Source organism: Oncorhynchus keta, chromosome 17 (genome assembly GCF_023373465.1).
Source record: "Oncorhynchus keta strain PuntledgeMale-10-30-2019 chromosome 17, Oket_V2, whole genome shotgun sequence".
NCBI lineage: Eukaryota > Metazoa > Chordata > Actinopteri > Salmoniformes > Salmonidae > Oncorhynchus > Oncorhynchus keta.
The window spans coordinates 42,655,970-42,681,414 of NC_068437.1; the positions used below are offsets into that span (position 1 = coordinate 42,655,970).

The 25,445-nt window shown below is 48.7% G+C and overlaps 1 protein-coding gene and 1 pseudogene across 1 annotated transcript; one reads left to right on the forward strand and one right to left on the reverse strand.

The window, feature by feature from the left end:
• The first annotated feature begins 608 nt into the window (after positions 1 to 608).
• On the forward strand, positions 609 to 19,198 carry LOC127908464 (beta-hexosaminidase subunit alpha-like; annotated as a pseudogene).
• A 3,724-nt stretch (positions 19,199 to 22,922) lies between these two features.
• LOC127908465 (uncharacterized) lies at positions 22,923 to 25,320 on the reverse strand. Its single transcript, XM_052467017.1, has 3 exons — positions 25,058 to 25,320; positions 23,345 to 24,973; positions 22,923 to 23,202 (listed from the first exon to the last, which is right to left on the reverse strand). The coding sequence occupies exons 1-2, from the start codon at positions 25,318 to 25,320 to the stop codon at positions 24,085 to 24,087; spliced, it is 1,152 nt and encodes a 383-aa protein (XP_052322977.1). The 3' UTR covers positions 22,923 to 23,202; positions 23,345 to 24,084.
• Between the last annotated feature and the right edge of the window lie 125 nt (positions 25,321 to 25,445).

Here is a 25,445-nt window from a genome sequence, read left to right on the forward strand (position 1 = left end):
GCAACAGTCCCATGATGACTGAAAACACAAACGTGGGATGAACTAGTGACACATTTCCAGGCAAGAGAGGTCCATTTAAAATGAATTAATTCTTCCCTTGCCCTGCAAGTGTCAACTCATCTGATATTATCAAAAGGGAGAGGGTGTGTCTTTTAAGTGTTTGGAATGCAGCCTATGACCCTAGTTTGCAACACAATCTACAGATAACATTGATTTTACTCCCAAGCATATATTATCATTGTCTGTTTTTGTACTTGTATGTATACTGTTTTTTTTTACAATAAAAAATATGTAATTGGATACCTATTTTTTTTTCAATACATCATACGCAATTCAACTGACATATGCAATACAATAAAGTGAAATAATTCAAAATAAAACATTTATTTTAGTGTTGGCAAGTGGGAATGACCCTCAAATTGGCTTAGTCTCGTAGTGAGGTGCTATAAAACGTAGTTAGCGTCATAGCTAAATATATGTTTTGGGTATATTCTGAAATGGAATACATGAGTAAACTATACAACTAGCTAGCCAGAGATGGGTAACGTTACCTGACAGGAGCGCTAGCTAGCTACGTTAGCTTGCTAGGTACATTCATAGTTTTTAGTATGGCTGTTTTTAAGCTCAACTTCAACATTTCCACCAAGGACGTTGCCTCTCAGATCATCATTCTCCCTTTCTTGGGCAAGGAACATTTTAAAGTAGACTTGGATCTGACGAGGTAAAAACGTAATTTAAGTGCTGGGGGTTTTAGGACTGTTTACTTTGCGTTTGGACCGGAACTCGAGCGTGGGATTCACACCTGATCACGTGATTTGTTTGAGTCTAAAGCGTCTGCCTATATCACGTGACTATTTTCCAGTTCAGTCTTCCTCCTTTGAACGCCAGGACCGTCCAGCAGACTACATCCGCAAGAACACCAATTTGACATTCTAGACTCACGTGATACAATGGAAGAGAAACTATCTCCAACTCCAGGCGTTGTTATAAACAATGGCTTTGGTTCATGGTTTTGTTCATGTCCTTCTCTGTAATCTACGTGGATGCGGTGTGGCCGATGCCTCAGAAGATCAGCTCTTCCATGGCCCGATACACACTAAATCCACGGGAGTTTATTTTTCAGTACTCTAGTGGATCATCCGCTCAACCCGGTTGTTCTCTTCTGGACTCGGCTTTCGAGAGATACTTCCCGCTCATCTTCACGGATTATAGGGCAGGTAATAACAAAACATTTTAAATAAATGGATAACAGTTTTAAGTTATGTGAATCAGTCCTCATCATTCATTGGTCATGGTCAGTTGTTGGGAGTATTCTGTTTTTTGAAAACCATGTTGCCAACCATTGTAGAGCAAAACAAAAGGTACCTTTGGTTTGGTACCTATTCATTGTGGCATGTGACTTTTAGTTCAATGAACACTGCAGAGCCCCAGCAACACTGCATAACACCTGTGATTTAAAAGTAATTCATTTAAGAATATGCCTGCTTAATGACCTAACCTTTATTAGAGGCAGAGTTTATTTGGTTATATTTGAGAGTAACGAATTTGCATGACTTGCAATGTTGTTTTCACATATTTTATGACTACAATTTTAGATTTTTGAGTTGTACAGGTGAGCTATTTCACATAATGCATCATGTTCATTGATGTTTATGTTCATGTGTTTTGTTTCAGCCAGACCCAGACAGCACGATGAATGGTTTAGGGTCCCTTTCACCGTTGTGGTCCATGTGGAGAGAGCAGAATGTGAGGGCTATCCAGACGCAGACTCTTCAGAAAGCTGTAAGTGATTAAACACTAAAACACACTCTGTCCTGAAACTTCCACTGTGCAGCCCCTGCTGAGTAAATACACGTAGTGGTGAAAGAGTACTGAAATATCCTTCTCCAGTAGAAGTAAAATTACTGGTTTAAAAAAAGACTCAAGTAAAAAGTAGCTAATGTAAAAAGTATTCAGAGTAAAAGTAATTTGGTTACTTTTAAAGAGTACATAAATCAAATCTAATTTTATTTGTCACATACACATGGTTAGTAAATGTTAAAGCGAGTGTAGCGATATGCTTGTACTTCTAGTTCCGACAATGCAGTAATATTTAACAAATAATCTAATAAATTCACAACAACTACCTAATACACACAAATCTAAAGGGGTGAATGAGAATAAGTAAATGGATGAGCCGTGGCCGAGCGGCATAGGCAAGGTGCAGTAGATGGTATAAAATACAGTATATACAGTGGGAAGAGCAAGTATTTGATACACTACCGATTTTGCAGGTTTTCCTACTTACAAAGCATGTAGAGGTCTGTCATTTTTTATCATAGGTACACTTAAACTGTGAGAGACGGAACCTAAAACAAAAATCCAGAAAACTAATTTGCATTTTAATGCATGCCATACAGTGGGGCAAAAAAGTATTTAGTCAGCCACCAATTGTGCAAGTTCTCCCACTTAAAAAGATGAGAGAGGCCTGTAATTTTCATCATAGGTACACTTCAACTATGCCAGACAAAATTAGAAGAAAAAAAAAAATCCAGAAAATCACATTGTAGGATTTTTTAATGAATTTATTTGCAAATTATGGTGGAAAATGTCCAGACCCGTCTGAAGTTTGCCAATGACCATCTGGAGGATCCAGAGGAGGAATGGGAGAGGTCATGTGGTCTGATGAGACAAAAATAGAGCCTTTTGGTCTAAACTCCACTCACCATGTTTGGAGGAAGAAGGAGGATGAGTATAACCCCAAGAACACCATGCCAACCGTGAAGCATGGAGGTGGAAACATCATTCTTTAGTGATGCTTTTCTGCAAAGGGGACAGGACGACTGCACCGTATTGAGGGGAGGAGGGATGGGGTCATGTATCGCGAGATCTTGGCCAACAACATCCTTTCTCAGTAAGAGCATTGAAGATGGGTCGTGGCTGGGTCTTCCAGCATGACAACGACCGAAACACACAGCCAGGGCAACTAAGGAGTGGCTCCGTAAGAAGCATCTCAAGGTCCTGGAGTGGCCTAGCCAGTCTCCAGACCTGAACCCAATAGAAAATCTTTGGAGGGAGATGAAAGTCCGTATTGCCTAGTGACGGCCCCGAAACCTGAAGGATCTGGAGATGGTCTGTATGGAGGAGTGGGCCAAAATCCCTGCTGCAGTGTGTGCAAACCTGGTCAAGAACTACAGGAAATGTATGATCTCTGTAATTGAAAACAGGTTTCTGTACCAAATATTAAGTTCTGCTTTTCTGATGTATCAAATACTTATGTCATGCAATAAAATGCAAATTAATTACTTAAAAATGATACAATGTGATTTTCTGGATTTTTGTTTCAGATTCCGTCTCTCACAGTTGAAGTGTACCTATGATAAAAAATTACAGACCTCTAAATGCTTTGTAAGTAGGAAAACCTGCAAAATCAGCAGTGTATCAAATACTTGTTCTTCCCACTGTACATGTGATATGAGTAATGCAAGATATTTAAACACTATTAAAGTGTCATTATTTAGAGTGCATTGTATAAAGTGACTAGTGATCCGGTGACTAGAGACCCGGTGATTGGGTCTCAATGTAGGCAGCAGCCTCTCTGAGTTAGTGATTGCTGTTTAGCAGTCTGGTGACCTTAAGATAGAAACTATTTTTTCAGTCTCTCATTCCCAGCTTTGATGCACCTGTACTGACCTCGCCTTCTGGATGATAGCGGGGTGAACAGGCAGTGTCTTGGGTGGTTGATGTCCTTGATGATCTTTTTGGCCTTCCTGTGACATCGGGTAATGTAGGTGTCATGGAGGGCAGGAAGTTTGCCGTCTCCACTGCTGTCCCATCGATGTGGATAGGGGGTGCTCCTCTGCTGTTTCCTGAAGTTCACAATCGTCTCCTTAGTTTTGTTGACGTTGAGTAAGAAGTTGTTTTCCTGACATCACTCTCCGAGAGCCCTCACCTCCTCCCTGTAGGCTGTCTTGTCATTGTTGGTAATTAAGCCCACTATTGTTGTGTCGTCTGCAAACTTGATGATTGTTGGAGGCGTGCATGGCCACGCAGCCGTGGGTGAACAGGGAGTACAGGAGGGGGCTGAGCACGCACCCTAGTGGGGCCCCAGTGTTGACGGCCAACAAAGTGGAGATGTTTTTCCCTACCTTCGCCACCTGGGGGCTGCCCGTCAGGAAGTACAGGACCCAATTGCACAGGGCGGCGTTGAGACCCAGGACCTCCTGCTTGATGATGAGCTTGGAGGGTACTATGGTGTTGAATGCTGAGCTGTAGTCAATGAACAGCATTCTTACATAGGTATTCCTCTTGTCCAGATGGGATAGGGCAGTGTGATGGTGATTGCGTCGTCTGTGGACCTGTTTGGGCGGGATGCAAACTGAAGTGGGTCTAGGGTGACCAGTAAGGTGGAGGTGATCTGATCCTTAACTAGTCTCTCAAAGCACTTCATGATGACAGAAGTAAGTGATACGTGGTGGTAGTCTTTTTGTTTCAATTATCTTTTCATTCTTGGGTACAGGAACAATGGTGGCCATCTTGAACGCATGTGGGGACAACAGACTGGGATAGGGATTGATTGAATATGTCCGTAAACACACCAGCCAGCTAATCTGTGCTCTGAGGACCTGGCTAGGGTTGCCGTCTGGGCCGGCAACCTTGTTCGGGTTAACACATTTAAAACTCACATCTTGTCAATCTGGACCCTCCTATTTCTGAAACTATCCGCCGCCATTGAACCCCTATTACCAGCCTGTTCAACCTCTCTTTCATATCGTCTGAGATCCCCAAGGATTGGAAAGCTACCACAGTCATCCCCTCTTCAAAGGGGGACACACCCTGGACCCAAACTGTTACAGACCTATATCCATCCTGCCCTGCCTATCTAAGGTCTTCGAAAGCCAAGTCAACAAACAGATCACTGACCATCTCGAATCCCACCATACCTTCTCCGTTCTGCAATCTAGTTTCCGAGCCGGTCACGGGTGCACCTCAGCCACGCTCAAGGTACTAAAGGATATCATAACTGCCATCGATAAAAGACAGTACTGTGCAGCCGTCTTCATCGACCTGGCCAAGGCTTTCGACTCTGTCAATCACCATATTCTTATCGGCAGACTCAGTAGCCTCGGTTTTTCTAATGACTGCCTTGCCTGGTTCACCAACTACTTTGCAGACAGAGTTCACTGTGTCAAATCGGAGGGCATGTTGTCCGGTCCTCTGGCAGTCTCTATGGGGGTGCCACAGGGTTCAATTCTCGGGCCAACTCTTTTCTCTGTATATATCAATGATGCTGCTCTTGCTGCGGGCGATTCCCTGATCCACCTCTACGCAGCGAACACCATTCTGTATACTTCTGGCCCTTCCTTGGACACTGTGCTATCTAACCTCCAAACGAGCTTCCGTGGCCTCCAACTGCTCTTACTTATTCGTGGCAAGACCCACTGGCTCCAGGTCATCTACAAGTCCATGCAGGTAAAGCTCCGCCTTATCTCAGTTCACTGGTCACGATGGCAACAACAGCATGCGGTCCAGCAGGTGTATCTCACTGATCATCCCTAAAGCCAACACCTCATTTGGCCGCCTTTCCTTCCAGTTCTCTGCTGCCTGTGACTGGAATGAATTGCAAAAATCATTGAAGTTGGAGACATCTCCTCACCAACTTCAAACATCTGCTATCTGAGCAGCTAACCGATCGCTGCAGCTGTACATAGTCCATCGGTAAATAGCCCACCCAATTTACCTACCTCATCCCCATACTGTTTTTATTAATGTACTTTTCTGCTCTTTTGCACACCAGTATCTCTACCTGTACATGACCATCTGATCATTTATCACTCCAGTGTTAATCTGCAAAATTGTAGTTATTCGCCTACCTCCTCATGCCTTTTGCACACAATGTATATAGACTATTTTTTTCTACTGTGTTATTGACTTGTTTGTTTACTCCATGTGTAACTCTGTCTGTTCACACTGCTTTGCTTTATCTTGGCCAGGTCGCAATTGTAAATAAGAGCTTGTTCTCAACTAGCCTACCTGGTTAAATAAAGGTGAAATAAAACATTTATAAAAAAAAAATAAATGTTACACGTAATGATGGATTTGCATTAGTATACAGGGGGCAAAAAGTATTTAGTCAGCCACCAATTGTGCAAGTTCTCTCACTTAAAGACTAGACAGGCCTGTAATTTTTATCATAGGTACACTTCAACTATGACAGACAAAATGAGAAAAAATATCCAGAAAATCATATTGTAGGATTTTTAATGAATTTATTTGCAAATTATCAAATAATACTCACTTTCCTTTCAATAATTTACCCAGATTTTTGCAGAGAAGTCAAAGGTTTGGACACGTACTCATTCCAGGGGTTTTCTTTATATATATTTATCTATATTATATATATTTATATTTATCTATATTATATATTTATATATATATATTTATCTATATTGCTGAAAAGTTGTGAAGACACAAACTATGAAATAACACATGGATATGTAGTAACCAAAAAAAGTGTTAAACCAATTAAAATATTTTTGAGATTCTTCAAAGTAGCCACCCTTTGCCTTGAGGACAGCTTTGCACACTCTTGGCATTCTCTCAACCACCTTCGTGAGGTTGTCACCTGGAATGCATTTCAATTCACAGGTGTGCCTTGTTAAAAGTTAATTTGTGGAATTTCTTTCCTTAATGCGTTTGAACCAATCAGTTGTGTTGTGACAAGGTAGGGGTGGTATACAGAAGATAGCCCTATTTGGTAAAATACCAAATCCATATTATGGCAAGAACAGCTCAAATAAGCAAAGAGAAACAACAGTCCATCATTACTTTAAGACATGAAGGTCAGTCAATCTGGAAAATTTGTGCAGTTGCAAAAACCATCAAGCGCTATGATGAAACTGGCTCTCATGAGGACTGCCACAGGAAAGGAAGACCCAGAGTTACCTCTGCTGCAGAGGATAAGTTCATTAGAGTTACCCGCCTCAGAAATTGCAGCCCAAATAAATGCCTCAAGAGTTCAAGTAACAGACACATCTTAACATCAACTGTTCAGAGGAGACTGTGTGAACCAGGCCTTCATGGTCAAATTGCTGCAAAGAAACCACTACTAAAGGACACCAATAAGAAGAAGAGACTTGCTTGGGCCAAGAAACTCGGGCAATGGACATTAGACCGGTGGAATTCTGTCCTTTTTGTCTGAGTCCACATTTCAGAGTTTAGGTATCAACCTCCGTGTCTTTGTGAGACACAGAGTAAGTGAACGGATGACCTCCACGTGTGGTTCACACCCTGAAGCATGGAGGAGATGGTGTGTGGTTCACACCCTGAAGCATGGAGGAGATGGTGTGTTGTTCACACCCTGAAGCATGGAGGAGATGGTGTGTGGTTCACACCCTGAAGCATGGAGGAGATGGTGTGAGGTTCACACCCTGAAGCATGGAGGAGATGGTGTGTGGTTCACACCCTGAAGCATGGAGGAGATGGTGTGAGGTTCACACCCTGAAGCATGGAGGAGATGGTGTGTGGTTCACACCCTGAAGCATGGAGGAGATGGTGTGAGGTTCACACCCTGAAGCATGGAGGAGATGGTGTGGGGGTCCATGGCTGGTGACACTGTCATTTATTTAGAATTCAAGGCACACGTTACCAGCATGGCTACCACAGCATTCTGCAGCGATACGCCATCCCATCTGGTTTGGCCTTAACCAGCATGGCTACCACAGCATTCTGCAGCGATACGCCATGCCATCTGGTTTGGCCTTAACCAGCATGGCTACCACAGCATTCTGCAGCGATACGCCATCCCATCTGGTTTGGCCTTAACCAGCATGGCTACCACAGCATTCTGCAGCGATACGCCATGCCATCTGGTTTGGCCTTAACCAGCATGGCTACCACAGCATTCTGCAGCGATACGCCATCCCATCTGGTTTGGCCTTAACCAGCATGGCTACCACAGCATTCTGCAGCGATACGCCATCCCATCTGGTTTGGCCTTAACCAGCATGGCTACCACAGCATTCTGCAGCGATACGCCATCCCATCTGGTTTGGCCTTAACCAGCATGGCTACCACAGTATTCTGCAGCGATACTCCATCCCATCTGGTTTGGCCTTAACCATCATGGCTACCACAGTATTCTGTAGCGATGCGCCATCCCATCTGGTTTTGCGATTAGTGGAACTATCATTTGTTTTTCAACAGGACAATGACCCAACATACCTCCAGGCTGTTTAAGGGCTATTTGACCAAGAAGGAGAGTGATGGAGTGCTGCATCAGATGACCTGGCCTCCTGAATCACCTGACCTCAACCAAATTTAGATGGACCACAGAGTGAAGGAAAAGCAGCCAACAAGTGCTCAGCATATGTGGGAACTCCTTCAAGACTGTTGGAAAAGCATTCCAGGTGAAGCTGGTTGAGAGAATGACAATATTTTGCAAAGCTGTCATCAAAGCAAAGGGTGTTCACAGTTACACATGGAGTAAACAATAAACAAGCCAATAACACAAACAAGTCAATGACACAGTAGAAAAAAGTCTATATACAGTGTGTGCAAAAGGCATGAGGAGGTAGGCAATATATAGGCCATAGGAGCGAATAATTACAATTTAGCAGATAGTTAGCATTAGTTTTGATGTCCTCACTATTATTCTACAATGTAGAAATAGTAAAAAAAAAAACTCATGAATGAGGTGGTGTTCAAAAACCTTTGACTGGTATTGTACCTTAAATGAATCTGCTGATGTTATTACTAATATGTCCAACATGCTGTAAACTATTGTCTTAGCAATGAATTGTTTTTAATTCTCATCATCTTGATAACTACGACACACCCCTCACTATTGTCATTGGTTGCATTCATTGCACTGTACATAACCTGGTTCAAGCATTCATTCACCCTGAAGAAGGCACAGCGATGGATCGTTTGTATACAGTGTCCGACTCTCCTTATTTATTTTCATAACCTACACTTTTACTGCCCTTAGTCAGCACCTCTACCAACTGTTTTGGGGCGTGTTCGCCAGCTCATGCTTTTTATTAGTTTAAAACCATCAGAAATACTATTTCAGACATCCTCCAATTGCTACATTTGCACACAAGCCATGTGTATGTGACAAATAAAATTTGATTTGATTTGAGGTGTTCCTCATGCGTGCTCAACTAAAATATATAACAATAAACATTATGTAACAAAGTTAAAACAATTCACACAATTAAACAATGATGGTGCACAAATTAGCGGGAGACAGAGCGTATTCTGGAGAGAGACGTACCTATACCCCCACACCCCTTCCCTTCTTCTTGTGTCTCCATATGACGTTGAGAAATAGTGCATTATGGGTAGTGTAGATGATATCCGGATATAAATTAATAAATATGCACAAAAATAATGTTTGTAGTTATAGGTAACCAGATTGCTATTACAACTAAGTTACTAACACACACTTACTGTGGTGAGTAAAAACTCGTGCTTCTGAAGGATTCAAATTGATTATGGGGGTCTTCTGAAGACCCCCTCCATTGATTATGTTGTTGTTAATTTGCTTACATGCCATTGTACTTATGCTCACCGTATAGCTGAATATTGAGGCCTCTGTCTGTGTCTAGCTCTCTGCCAAAACGCGCAGCCCCGCGTCTGTGAGAAAAGGGACTGAGGGTGAGAGCGAGACGGTGTCTGTTTTTCTCTGAAACAAGGGCAGATTTGCATGCCACTGAGACAGGTTCTCAGAAACCTTGTGTTAAGAATAACTTGTTCTTTGAGCTGCACATTCAGGGTTTGACATAGGAGATCGCACCGTAAGGTGTGACCTCGGGTATATAAGATCCTGTCTTTCTTTTGTTCGGGGCAGAACTCTGGAGAGACATCAGTTGTATGTTTGATCTTTGACTTCTGTCTACAGCTGTATTTTGATTAAGATCTGATTTTATAAGTGCACATTTTGAGTATTCCTTATTTGTTCAGTAAATAACAGAGCCCAGAAAAGTGGAACCAACACGTTCTACCCTTTGCCACCCCTGTTTTAAACTCATTCCATGGAGGGAGGAGTGTTTGCGGGTTTTTGTTTTTTTTAGAACCTAGACAACCAGGTGTGGTGAGTTCCTTACTAATTAGTGACCATAATTAATCAATCAAGTACAAGGGTGGAGTGAAAACCCACAGACACTCAGCCCTCTGTGGAATGAGTTTGACATGTTCTTTAAAATAAAAACAACTTTATCTTGATAATAAGTGAATTGGTATGTCTGAACCTGAACGTCGTTAATCATCACATTGAAAAAGGAAGAGGAAATGAATGAAGTTCGCTCACCCACCCCTTGACTCACCCACCCCTTGACTCACCCACCCCTTGACTCACCCATCCCCTCACTCACCCATCCCCTCACTCACCCATCCCCTCACTCACCCATCCCTTGACTCACCCACCCCTTGACTCACCCACCCCTTGACTCACCCATCCCTTGACTCACCCATCCCTTGACTCACCCATCCCTTGACTCACCCATCCCTTGACTCACCCATCCCTTGACTCACCCATCCCCTCACTCACCCATCCCTTGACTCACTCACCCATCCCTTGATTCACTCACCCATCCCTTGACTCACCCACCCACCCACCCCTTGACTCACCCACCCACCCCTTGACTCACCCACCCACCCCTTGACTCACCCACCCACCCCTTGACTCACTCACCCACCCCTTGACTCACCCACCCACCCCTTGACTCACTCACCCACCCCTTGACTCACCCACCCCTTGACTCACCCACCCCTTGACTCACCCACCCCTTGACTCACTCACCCACCCCTTGACTCACTCACCCATCCCTTGACTCACTCACCCATCCCTTGACTCACTCATCCCTTGACTCACTCACTCACCCACCCACCCACCCCTTGACTCACCCACCCATCCCCTCAATCACTCACCCACCCCTTGACTCACCCATCCCCTGGCTCACCCATCCCCTGGCTCACCCATCCCCTGGCTCACCCATCCCTCGCTCACCCACCCACCCCTTGGCTCACCCACCCCTCGGCTCACCCACCCACCCTCGACTCACCCACCCACCCCTCGACTCACCCACCCCCTCGCTCACCCACCCCTGGCTCACCCATCACCTCACCCATCCCCTCACTCACTCACCCATCCCCTCACTCACTCACCCATCCCCTCACTCGCTCACCCATCCCCTCACTCGCTCACCCATCCCCTCACTCGCTCACCCACCCCTCACTCGCTCACCCACCCTCACTCGCTCACCCACCCCTCACTCGCTCACCCATCCCCTCACTCGCTCACCCACCCCTCACTCGCTCACCCACCCCCTCGCTCGCTCACCCACCCTCGCTCGCTCACCCACCCCTCGCTCGCTCACCCACTCGCTCACTCGCTCACCCACCCCTCGGCTCACCCACCCCTCGGCTCACTCACCCACCCCTCGGCTCACTCACCCACCCCTCGACTCAGTCACCCACCCACCCTCGACTCAGTCACCCACCCACCCCTCGACTCAGTCACCCACCCACCCCTCGACTCACTCACCCACCCACCCCTCGGCTCACTCACCCACCCACCCCTCGGCTCACTCACCCACCCACCCCTCGGCTCACTCACCCACCCACCCCTCGGCTCACTCACCCACCCACCCCTCGGCTCACTCACCCACCCACCCCTCGGCTCACTCACCCACCCACCCCTCGGCTCACTCACCCACCCACCCCTCGGCTCACCCACCCACCCCTCGGCTCACCCACCCACCCTCGACTCACCCACCCACCCCTCGACTCACCCACCCACCCCTTGACTAACCCACCCACCCCTTGACTAACCCACCCACCCCTTGACTAACCCACCCACCCCTGACTCACCCATCCCCTGACTCACCCATCCCCTGACTCACCCATCCCCTGACTCACCCATCCCCTGACTCACCCATCCCCTGACTCACCCATCCCCTGACTCACCCATCCCCTGACTCACCCATCCCCTGACTCACCCATCCCCTGACTCACCCATCCCTCGCTTCACCCATCCCCTCGCTCACCCACCCCCTCGCTCACCCACCCCCTCGCTCACCCACCCCTCGCCTCACCCACCCCTTGACTCACCCACCCCTTGGCTCACCCACCCTTGGCTCACCCACCCCTTGGCTCACCCACCCCTTGGCTCACCCACCCTTGGCTCACCCACCCCTTGGCTCACCCACCCCTTGGCTCACCCACCCCTTGGCTCACCCACCCCCTCGCTCACCCACCCCTTGGCTCACCCACCCTTGGCTCACCCACCCCTTGGCTCACCCATCCCCTCGCTCACCCACCCCCTCGCTCACCCACCCACCCGCTCACCCACCCCTCACTCACTCACCCACCCCTTGACTCACCCATCCCCTCGCTCACCCATCCCTTGACTCACCCATCCCTTGACTCACCCATCCCTTGACTCACCCATCCCTTGACTCACCCATCCCTTGACTCACCCATCCCTTGACTCACCCATCCCTTGACTCACTCATCCCCTCACTCACCCATCCCTTGACTCACTCACCCATCCCTTGACTCACCCACCCACCCCTTGACTCACCCACCCCTTGACTCACCCACCCCTTGACTCACCCATCCCCTCACTCACCCATCCCTTGACTCACTCACCCATCCCTTGACTCACTCACCCATCCCTTGACTCACTCACCCATCCCTTGACTCACTCACCCATCCCTTGACTCACTCACCCATCCCTTGACTCACTCACCCACCCCTTGACTCACCCACCCACCCACCCCTTGACTCACCCACCCACCCCTTGACTCACCCACCCATCCCTCAATCACTCACCCACCCCTTGACTCACCCATCCCCTGGCTCACCCATCCCCTGGCTCACCCATCCCCTGGCTCACCCATCCCCTCGCTCACCCACCCACCCCTTGGCTCACCCACCCCTCGGCTCACCCACCCACCCCTCGACTCACCCACCCACCCTCGACTCACCCACCCACCCTCGACTCACCCACCCACCCCTCGACTCACCCACCCCTGGCTCACCCATCACCTCACCCATCCCCTCACTCACTCACCCATCCCCTCACTCGCTCACCCATCCCCTCACTCGCTCACCCATCCCCTCACTCGCTCACCCATCCCTCACTCGCTCACCCATCCCTCACTCGCTCACCCACCCCTCACTCGCTCACCCACCCCTCACTCGCTCACCCACCCCCTCACTCGCTCGCCCACCCCCTCACTCGCTCGCCCACCCCCTCACTTCGCTCGCGCCCACCCCTCACTCGCTCGCCCACCCCCTCACTCGCTCGCCCACCCCCTCACTCGCTCGCCCACCCCCCCTCGCTCGCTCACCCACTCGCTCGCCCACCCCTCGGCTCACTCACCCACCCCCTCGGCTCACTCACCCACCCCCCTCGGCTCACTCACCCACCCCCTCGGCTCACTCACCCACCCTCGGCTCACTCACCCACCCCTCGACTCACTCACCCACCCCTCGACTCACTCACCCACCCCTCGGCTCACTCACCCACCCACCCCTCGGCTCACTCACCCACCCACCCCTCGGCTCACTCACCCACCCACCCCTCGGCTCACTCACCCACCCACCCTCGGCTCACTCACCCACCCACCCCTCGGCTCACTCACCCACCCACCCCTCGGCTCACTCACCCACCCACCCTCGGCTCACTCACCCACCCACCCTCGGCTCACTCACCCACCCACCCCTCGACTCACCCACCCACCCCTTGACTAACCCACCCACCCCTCACTCACCCATCCCCTGACTCACCCATCCCCTGACTCACCCATCCCCTGACTCACCCATCCCCTGACTCACCCATCCCCTGACTCACCCATCCCCTGACTCACCCATCCCCTGGCTCACCCATCCCCTGGCTCACCCATCCCCTGGCTCACCCATCCCCTGGCTCACCCATCCCCTGGCTCACCCATCCCCTCGCTCACCCATCCCCTCGCTCACCCATCCCTCGCTCACCCACCCCTCGCTCACCCACCCCTCGCTCACCCACCCCCTCGCTCACCCACCCCCTCGCTCACCCACCCCTCGCTCACCCACCCCCTCGCTCACCCACCCCTCGCCTCACCCACCCCTTGACTCACCCACCCCTTGACTCACCCATCCCTGGCTCACCCATCCCCTGGCTCACCCATCCCCTGGCTCACCCATCCCCTGGCTCACCCATCCCCTGGCTCACCCATCCCTCGCTCACCCATCCCTCGCTCACCCATCCCCTCGCTCACCCACCCCCTCGCTCACCCACCCCCTCGCTCACCCACCCCTCGCTCACCCACCCCCTCGCTCACCCACCCCCTCGCCTCACCCACCCCTTGACTCACCCACCCCTTGACTCACCCACCCCTTGACTCACCCACCCCTTGACTCACCCACCCCTTGGCTCACCCACCCCTTGGCTCACCCACCCCTCGCTCACCCACCCCTCGCTCACCCACCCCTCGCTCACCCACCCCCTCGCTCACCCACCCCCTCACTCGCTCACCCACCCTCACTCGCTCACCCGCCCTCACTCGCTCACCCGCCCCTCCTCACTCACCCGCCCTCCTCACTCACCCGCCCTCCTCACTCACCCGCCCACCCCTCGCTCACGCACCCCTCGCTCACCCACCCCCTCACTCACCCACCCTCACCACCCATCCCCTCACCTCACCCCCTCACTCACCCATCCCCTCACCTCACCCCTCACTCACCCACCCCTCACTCACTCACCCACCCCTTCACTCACCCCTTGACTCACCCATCCCCTGGCTCACCCATCCCCTGGCTCACCCATCCCCTGGCTCACCCATCCCCTGGCTCACCCATCCGCTGGCTCACCCACCCCTCACTCACTCACCCACCCGTTCACTCACCCATCCCTCACTCACCCATCCCCTGGCTCACCCCCTCACCCACCCCTCACCCACCCACCCCTCACCCACCCACCCCCTCACTCACTCACCCACTCACTCACTCACCCACCCCCTCACTCACCCACCCCTCACTCACCCACCCCCTCACTCACTCACCCACCCCTCACTCACTCACCCACCCCTCACTCACTCACCCACCCCCTCACTCACTCACCCACCCCTCACTCACTCACCCCTCACTCACCCACCCCTTGACTCACCCACCCCTTGACTCACCCACCCCCTCACTCACCCATCCCCTCACCTATCCCCTCACTCACCCACCCCTTGACTCACCCACCCACCCCTTGACTCACTCACCCACCCCTTGACTCACCCACCCCTCACTCACTCACCCACCCCCTCACTCACCCACCCCTCACTCACCCACCCCTCACTCACCCACCCTCACTCACCCACCCCCTCACTCACTCACCCCCTCACTCACTCACCCACCCCTTGACTCACCCATCCCCTCGACTCACCCATCCCCTGGCTCACCCACCCCTCGGCTCACCCATCCCCTTGACTCACCCACCCCTTGGCTCACCCACCCCTCACTCACCCACCCCTTGGCTCACCCATCCCCTCACTCACCCACCCCTTGACTCACCCACCCACCCCTTGACTCACCCACCCCCTCACTCACTCACCCACCCCTCACTCACCCACCCCTCACTCACCCACCCCTCACTCACCCACCCCCTCACTCACCCACCCTCACTCACTCACCCACCCCTCACTCACTCACCCCTCACTCACTCACCCACCCCTTGACTCACCCATCCCTCGACTCACCCATCCCCTGGCTCACCCACCCCTCGGCTCACCCATCCCCTTGACTCACCCACCCCTTGGCTCACCCATCACCTCACTCACTCACCCACCCCTTGACTCACCCATCCCCTCACTCACCCACCCCCTCGGCTCATCCCCTCACTCAAACTCCCCTTTTCACTGAAATGAATGTAGGAACTAAGTTCATTCACTCACCCCCTCACTCAAAGTCCCTCTCACTCACATTGTTCAGAAAGAGTACTGAAATATCCTACTTCAGTATAAGTACTTCTACTTTAATTCGATTTTGTTCCAGTAGTAGTAAAAATGACTGACGTTGAAAAATACGAGTACTCTGAAAAGTGACTAAATTACAGTAACGTGAGTATTTGTAATGAGTTCCTTTACACTTCTGAATACACATGAGGCTGATTTGAATCTTTCTTCCTTGTGTTATAGACAAGCTGAGTGTGTGTTGGGGCCAGGCAGCACTGAGGGCTGAGACGGTATGGGGAGCACTCAGAGGTAGAAACACAAGTGTTTAGAAATCAGTGATCAATATGATCAATGATGTCCTTTGATGATGTAACCACATGTCCTCTGGTAAATAACAGGTTTGTAGTCATTCAGTCAGCTGGTCTACCAAGATGACTTTGGGGAGGTAAGTCATAACTGAACAGTCAACATTGTGTGTTTTGTTTTATTTTACCTTTATTTCACTGGGCAAGTCGGTTAAGAACAAATTCTTATTTTCAATGACGGCCTAGGAACATTGGGCTTAACTACCTTGTTCAGGGGCAGCACTACAGATTTTTACCTTGTCAGCTCAGGGATTCGATCTTGCAACCTTTCGGTTACGTCCAACTCACTAACCACTAGGCTACCTGCCGCCCAGGTAGCCTACCTGCCGCCCAGGTAGCCTACCTGCCGCCCAGGTAGCCTACCTGCCGCCCAGGTAGCCTACCTGCCGCCCAGGTAGCCTACTGTGTGTGTACTTGTACTACTGAATACCAGAAGTCCTCACAAGTAGGGGAAAAAAACTCACTAGTGAGGACATTGTGGTCGTTCTTCACTTTTAAAATAGTTATTAGGGTTGGAATTAGGGTTATAATTAGGGTTAAGGATTTTGGTGTTAAGGTTAGGGGTTATAGGATTTTCAATCTGAATCAATTTTTACTCACCGAAAGGGGTGCGTGTGTGTGTGTGCGTGTGTGTGAGAACTGAACAGTCAACATGCTGCCAACAATATGATTTGCAAAAATGGATCAAACTTGATGTGATCATTTCAGTTCTCTATCAATCTGATTTCAGTATTTTGTGAATGAGACTGAGATAGAAGACTTTCCCCGCTTCCAGTTCCGAGGGATATTATTGGATACGTCACGTCACTACCTTCCTTTACACGCTATTCTGAAAACCCTGGTAAAGATATATATATTTACACATACATTACCAGTCAAAAGTTTGGACACATCTACTCCTTCCAGGGTTTTTCTTTATTTTTACTATTTTCTACATTGTAGAATAATAGTGAAGACATCAACACTATGAAATAACACATATATGGAATCATGTAGAAACCAAACAAGTGTTAAACAAATCAACATATATTATGTTAATTTGTGGAATTTCTTTCCATAATGAGTTTGAGCCAATCAGTTGTGTTGTGACAAGGTAGAGTTGCTCTAGTCGGCTGGCCCTCGCTACATATTCATCGCCAGACCCACGCTATTTGCACACACTGTATATAGACTTTTTTTTTCTATTGTGTTATTGTGACTGTATGTTTGTTTATTCCATGTGTAACTCTGTTGTTTGTGTCACACTGCTTTGCTTTATCTTGGCCAGGTCGCAGTTGTAAATGAGAACTTGTTCTCAACTAGCTTACCTAGTAAAATAAAATAAAAACCAGCCCTATTTGGTAAGAGGCCAAGTCCATATTATGGCATGAACAGCTCAAATAAGCAAAGAGAAACAACAGTCCATCATTACTTTAGACATGAAGGTCAGTCATTACAGAACATTTCAAGAACATTGAAAGTTTCTTTAAGTGCAGTCGCAAAAATCATCAAGCACTATGATGAAACTGGCTCTCATGAGGACAGCCATAGGAATGGAAGACCCAGAGTTACCTCTGCTGCAGAGGATAAGTTCATTAGAGTTAACTGTCTCTCATGAGGACAGCCATAGGAATGGAAAACCCAGAGTTACCTCTGCTGCAGAGGATAAGTTCATTAGAGCTACCAGCGATAGGTAATCGCAATTAACTGCACCTCAGATTGCAGCCCAAATAAATACTTCACAGAGTTCAAGTAACAGACACATCTTAACATCAACTGTTCAGAGGAGAATCAGGCCTTCATGGTCAAATTGCTGCAAAGAAAACACTACTAAAGGACACCAATAAGAAGAAGACTTGCTTGGGCCAAGAAACACGAGTAATGGACATTAGACTGGTGGAATTCTGTCCTTTTGGTCTGATGAGATTTTTGGTTCCAACTGCCTTGTCTTTGTGAGACGAAGAGTAGCCGCATGTGTGGTTCCCACCGTGAAGCATGGAGGAGAAGGTGTGATGATGCTTTGCTGGTGACACTGTCTGTGATTTATTTAGAATTCAAGACACACTTAATGAGCATGGATACCACATCATTCTGCAGCGATACACCATCCCATCTGGTTTTGCGATTAGTGGAACTATAATCTGTTTTTCAACAGGACAATGACCCAACACACCTCCAGGCTGTGTAATTGCTATTTGACCAAGAAGGAGAGTGATGGAGTGGTGCATCAGATGACCTGGCCTCCACAATCACCTGACCTAAACCTAATTGAGATGGGTTGGACCGCAGAGTGAAGGAAAAGCAGCCAACAAGTGCTCTGCATATGTGAGAACTCCTTCCAAACTGTTGGAAAAGCATTCCAGGTGAAGCTGGTTGAGAGAATACCAAGAGCGTTGAAAGCTCTCATCAAGGCAAAGGGTGGCTACTTTGAAGAATCTAAAATATATTTTGATTTGTTTAACACTTTTTGGTTACTACATGATTCCATATGTGTTATTTCATAGTTTTGATGTCTTCACTATTATTCTACAATGTAGAAAATAGTAAAAATAAAGAAACACTTGAATGAGTAGGTGTGTCCAAACTTTTGACTGGTACTGTATATTAATGATTTATAAAAGTTATGGTCATATTTGAGTTATAACATTGAGGTCCAGTTTCTCAGCTCACGTTATGCTTTCTCCTAGACTACAAAGCACTTTGAATGGTGAATTTCCATTGAGAATGATTTTTAGTCCTGGACTAGGCTTCATCTGACTCGGACAGGGTATATATAAATGATACTCACTTCAGATCCTTATCCTTGTTTACTAGGATGCAATGTCCTACAACAAGTTCAATGTTTTCCACTGGCACATCGTGGACGACCCCTCCTTCCCCTACCAGAGTAGCACCTTCCCTGACCTCAGCAGCAAGGTGAGAGGAGAGAACCTGGAATGGAGCTGAACATTTATAATGCATTATGATGCTGTTCTAAAACATAAAGGCTTATGACCTGTTAAACCGGCAAGGTTAGAGGTCTGGAACTGGAGCTCTCTGGCCTGGGATATGGTAAAGCATTAGTAATGCATTATGATGTTGTAATACAATATAAAGGCACGTTATAAACATGCTTATAACCAGTAATAAAGCTGTACAATGCGTAGAACTGCAGGACTTAAGTAAAGTGTTGAAGGAAAATGTAGAGTGCAATGTTAAGCTCTCTTTTTTAATGTGTTTTATTTCACTTGGAAAGTGGAAGAATCATAATTAGTTGGGTAACATAGATAATTAAGATGTCCTATCTGCATAATATGCTGATGTGAGATACTTATTAGAATGTATCCCTTTGGACTCTGGTGTTGGCAGTTGCACTTCTTCCCTCAGCTGGGACTCAGTTACCTGGGGCCCAGAGAGGGGAGAGGTCAGGCTGGTCTTTCACATGTTCCTAGTGCTCTGCAGAATATCATTCTTAAACCACGTGAAGGGAGGGTGTGATTAATGGAGAACCAATTACTGGATTCCACAATGTCTGTGAGCCAGTCACTCCCTCCTTTGGCCTTGGGGGAAGATAAGGTATGAGACTAGATGTGTGGGGTAGTGTCTGTAGTTGACAATTGATTTATGCCATTGGTAGAGTTGGTGTTTTTGTGCTCTGAAGTACCAGGAACCCTTTCGCTTTCTGGCCCTTGGCTCTAACCACTAGGCTACCTGCCGCCACTACACTCTAACCACTAGGCTACCTGCCGCCCCTACACTCTAACCACTAGGCTACCTGCCGCCCCTACACTCTAACCACTAGGCTACCTGCCGCCACTACACTCTAACCACTAGGCTACCTGCCGCCACTACACTCTAACCACTAGGCTACCTGCCGCCACTACACTCTAACCACTAGGCTACCTGCCGCCACTACACTCTAACCACTAGGCTACCTGCCGCCACTACACTCTAACCACTAGGCTACCTGCCGCCACTACACTCTAACCACTAGGCTACCTGCCGCCACTACACTCTAACCACTAGGCTACCTGCCGCCACTACACTCTAACCACTAGGCTACCTGTCGCCACTACACTCTAACCACTAGGCTACCTGCCGCCACTACACTCTAACCACTAGGCTACCTGCCGCCACTACACTCTAACCACTAGGCTACCTGCCGCCACTACACTCTAACCACTAGGCTACCTGTCGCCACTACACTCTAACCACTAGGCTACCTGCCGCCACTACACTCTAACCACTAGGCTACCTGCCGCCACTGTAGGTTCCCCTTCCACTTGAGGAAACTGGATAGACACAGGTGGTTCTGATAATGAGTTGCTGAAAAGATGTTCTGCAGCTGAACTGTTAACTGTAAGCCTGGTCCCAGTTCTGTTTCACAATTCTATAAGGAGTTGGCAGGTGAACAGAAACAGGTTTTGTTCAGCTGATGTTGTGATTGGCTCTTTGTCCCAGGGTGCTTTACCTTACCTGCGTGTGCCTCTCAATGTCTGTGTGTAACGTTTGGAGTCAGGAAGCCGGTGCAGAAGGTGAGTTTAATAGACCTGAACAAGGCACCAAAACAGGAGACGTGTACTGAACGTGAACAAAACCAATACTGCCTGATGATTTAGGCTACTGACGGATAAATAAAGGGAAGGTAATCAAGGTGATGATGAAGTCCAGGTGTGTGTAATGATTGGGAGCAGAGGTGTGACCGACCGGCTCAAAACGGTCTTATGTAGCAACATTTCAAATTGTGTTTGTTTTATACATTGGATAAAACTAGAGACTTAGTATATCATACACTGCATATTTGAGGACCAATGGGAAAGTAGTTCTGCTTTGAAAGTTGATAAATGTGTAAACTCACCTTTGAGAAAATGTCCCTTGAATATTTTTGCAAACCTCCTGGAGAGCTCTGCTTTGTCTACACCCATTCAGCATGGTTCACACCCTCTTAAACCAGCCCCACCCGTTCAGCATTGTTCACACCCTCTTAAACCAGCCCCACCCGTTCGGCATTGTTCACACCCTCTTAAACCAGCCCCACCCATTCGGCATTGTTCACACCCTCTTAAACCAGCCCCACCCGTTCGGCATTGTTCACACCCTCTTAAACCAGCCCCACCCGTTCGGCATTGTTCACACCCTCTTAAACCAGCCCCACCCGTTCGGCATTGTTCACACCCTCTTAAACCAGCCCCACCCATTCGGCATTGTTCACACCCTCTTAAACCAGCCCCACCCGTTCGGCATTGTTCACACCCTCTTAAACCAGCCCCACCCGTTCGGCATTGTTCACACCCTCTTAAACCAGCCCCACCCGTTCGGCATTGTTCACACCCTCTTAAACCAGCCCCACCCGTTCGGCATTGTTCACACCCTCTTAAACCAGCCCCACCCGTTCGGCATTGTTCACACCCTCTTAAACCAGCCCCACCCGTTCGGCATTGTTCACACCCTCTTAAACCAGCCCCACCCGTTCGGCATTGTTCACACCCTCTTAAACCAGCCCCACCCGTTCGGCATTGTTCACACCCTCTTAAACCAGCCCCACCCGTTCGGCATTGTTCACACCCTCTTAAACCAGCCCCACCCATTCGGCATTGTTCACACCCTCTTAAACCAGCCCCACCCGTTCGGCATTGTTCACACCCTCTTAAACCAGCCCCACCCGTTCGGCATTGTTCACACCCTCTTAAACCAGCCCCACCCGTTCGGCATTGTTCACACCCTCTTAAACCAGCCCCACCCGTTCGGCATTGTTCACACCCTCTTAAACCAGCCCCACCCATTCGGCATTGTTCACACCCTCTTAAACCAGCCCCACCCATTCGGCATTGTTCACACCCTCTTAAACCAGCCCCACCCATTCGGCATTGTTCACACCCTCTTAAACCAGCCCCACCCATTCGGCATTGTTCACACCCTCTTAAACCAGCCCCACCCATTCGGCATTGTTCACACCCTCTTAAACCAGCCCCACCCATTCGGCATTGTTCACACCCTCTTAAACCAGCCCCACCCATTCGGCATTGTTCACACCCTCTTAAACCAGCCCCACCCATTCGGCATTGTTCACACCCTCTTAAACCAGCCCCACCCATTCGGCATTGTTCACACCCTCTTAAACCAGCCCCACCCATTCGGCATTGTTCACACCCTCTTAAACCAGCCCCACCCATTCGGCATTGTTCACACCCTCTTAAACCAGCCCCACCCATTCGGCATTGTTCACACCCTCTTAAACCAGCCCCACCCATTCGGCATTGTTCACACCCTCTTAAACCAGCCCCACCCATCTGTTTAAGGATCCACATGTGAGGTCATGTGCTAAACAGTGAGTAGTGTAGTAAAGACTAAAAGTGGTAGTAGCCTACAATAAGGAACAATTCCAGGTAAACTGTGTCCAGATATAAATATGTTATAAATATTACTCTTAACCAGACACACTTGTCTAAATTGATGGGTCACGTGAAAGAAATGCTGTAACCCCCAGCTACAGAAGGTGTAAGTGGTACAGCCAAATGGCTACTTGCATAGTAGCAATATAAAGAAAATAATATACAGTATGTACAATATCAGTGATAGATGAGGTAGTTATATGCATACTGTTAGGTTCTTATTGTTCATGGTAAATAACCACTAGAGAAGCTTTAACCAAGTTTAATTCTGCCCAAAGGTTCTGTAATTCAGACAACATTTGTCTCATCCAGATATTTATATCCCACTTAAGACACTTCTCCTTCTCTCCAATCCTTCTTATGATTTAACAGGAAAAGAGTAACAAGATCCCAAACCCTTATTACTCCCTTCAGGTGACCTGTCCTCACCTCCTGACCTCAACCCCTCCTTCACCTAATCCACAGATGTCCATCTGTCTCCCCTGTATCAACACATCTCTGTCCTGACCTCAACCCCTCCTTCACCTAATCCACAGATGTCCATCTGTCTCCCCTGTATCAACACATCTCTGTCCTGACCTCAACCCCTCCTTCACCTAATCCACAGATGTCCACCTGTCTCCCCTGTATCAACACATCTCTGTCCTGACCTCAACCCCTCCTTCACCTAATCCACAGATGTCCATCCGTCTCCCCTGTATCAACACATCTCTGTCCTGACCTCAACCCCTCCTTCACCTAATCCACAGATGTCCATCTGTCTCCCCTGTATCAACACATCTCTGTCCTGACCTCAACCCCTCCTTCACCTAATCCACAGATGTCCACCTGTCTCCCCTGTATCAACACATCTCTGTCCTGACCTCAACCCCTCCTTCACCTAATCCACAGATGTCCATCTGTCTCCCCTGTATCAACACATCTCTGTCCTGACCTCAACCCCTCCTTCACCTAATACCCAGATGTCCATCTGTCTCCCCTGTATCAACACATCTCTGTTCTGACCTCAACCCCTCCTTCACCTAATCCACAGATGTCCATCTGTCTCCCCTGTATCAACACGGTGCCCTGCTCCTGTCCCCCAACACATTCCACAGCTATCTGTCCTCCTACAGAGACATAAAACCCAGTCTCTTTCATTTCCTGTCATTCATTTACTATCTCAATGTTCAAAGTTTAGCCAATTCCAACAATACAATCGGGTTTAAAGTGGCTGAGCAGCAGGATAAAACAATAAATAGATAGTAGCAGCAATGCATGGCGTGTGTGTTAGCAGAGAGTCATTTGAATAGAGGCACTGCAGATAGTGCTGATGACTGGTCTGTCTGTACCACGCATGAACAAGGGAATCTATATTCGGAGAGCCTGTTTCTGTCCTGCCCTTGACTTTGGTGCAGGGCACGTGATGTCCATAGCCTCTTCATTGCAAAACTCCCTGATCTTCTCAAAAAGATCCGTTTGTCAAACTGTGTCCAGTCCAGGTGGTGCCTGTACAGGCAGACCATCTATGGGAGGAAGGATGTCAGTGTTGTGCAGCAGCTGAAACCTGGTCCCGACTGAGTCTGAACGCTCCTTGGTGACAACAACAACACTAGGCTCCAGAGCATCGAAGCTGTAAACAACAACACTAGGCTCCAGAGCATCGAAGCTGTAAACAACAACACTAGGCTCCAGAGCATCGAAGCTGTAAACAACAACACTAGGCTCCAGACCATCGAAGCTGTAAACAACAACACTAGGCTCCAGAGCATCGAAGCTGTAAACAACAACACTAGGCTCCAGAGCATCGAAGCTGTAAACAACAACACTAGGCTCCAGAGCATCGAAGCTGTAAACAACAACACTAGGCTCCAGAGCATCGAAGCTGTAAACAACAACACTAGGCTCCAGAGCATCGAAGCTGTAAACAACAACACTAGGCTCCAGAGCATCGAAGCTGTAAACAACAACACTAGGCTCCAGAGCATCGAAGCTGTAAACAACAACACTAGGCTCCAGAGCATCGAAGCTGTAAACAACAACACTAGGCTCCAGAGCATCGAAGCTGTAAACAACAACACTAGGCTCCAGAGCATCGAAGCTGTAAACAACAACACTAGGCTCCAGAGCATCGAAGCTGTAAACAACAACACTAGGCTCCAGAGCATCGAAGCTGTAAACAACAACACTAGGCTCCAGAGCATCGAAGCTGTAAACAACAACACTAGGCTCCAGAGCATCGAAGCTGTAAACAACAACACTAGGCTCCAGAGCATCGAAGCTGTAAACAACAACACTAGGCTCCAGAGCATCGAAGCTGTAAACAACAACACTAGGCTCCAGAGCATCGAAGCTGTAAAACAGGAAATAACTAAATAATTGAGAAGATATTACAACCTTTTATAACAAGAATAAGAAGAATGACCTCATATAATGCAATGGAAATTATATTCACCTGAAGTGCTGGTCCTGCTTCATCAGGTGTTGTTGCCAGTCATAGCTTTCCACCAGCACCGTACCATCCTCCAGTCCAACCAGCTGTGGGCTGTTGACCCCTGTCACAGTGATGTCCTTCACAACACCAGCAATCTCAGACAAAGTGTTCACTCTGGTCTTTCTGAAGAGCTGCTCGATGAGGCCGAAGCACCAGTAGGGGGCAAACTTGGTGTGAACTGTGATCAGGAAGTGAAGGTCCAGACTGTGGTGGAGCTTGTGCATGGTCCACCAGGTACAGTACCAGAGCACAAACGTGTTCTGGGTTTGGCCACTGCAGTTATGAGGAGTTAAAAAGTCGATGGGACCAGGCTACATAGGGTCAGAAGGATAGTAGATGGGACCTGGCT

Coding starts and splice junctions, on each gene's coding strand:
- LOC127908465 (XM_052467017.1), bottom strand. CDS start 25,320: ATGCACAAGCTCCACCACAGTCTGGACCTTCACTTCCTGATCACAGTT. Junction 24,974..25,057: donor AAGCAGGACCAGCACTTCAG/GTGAATATAATT, acceptor TCAATTATTTAG/TTATTTCCTGTTTTACAGCT.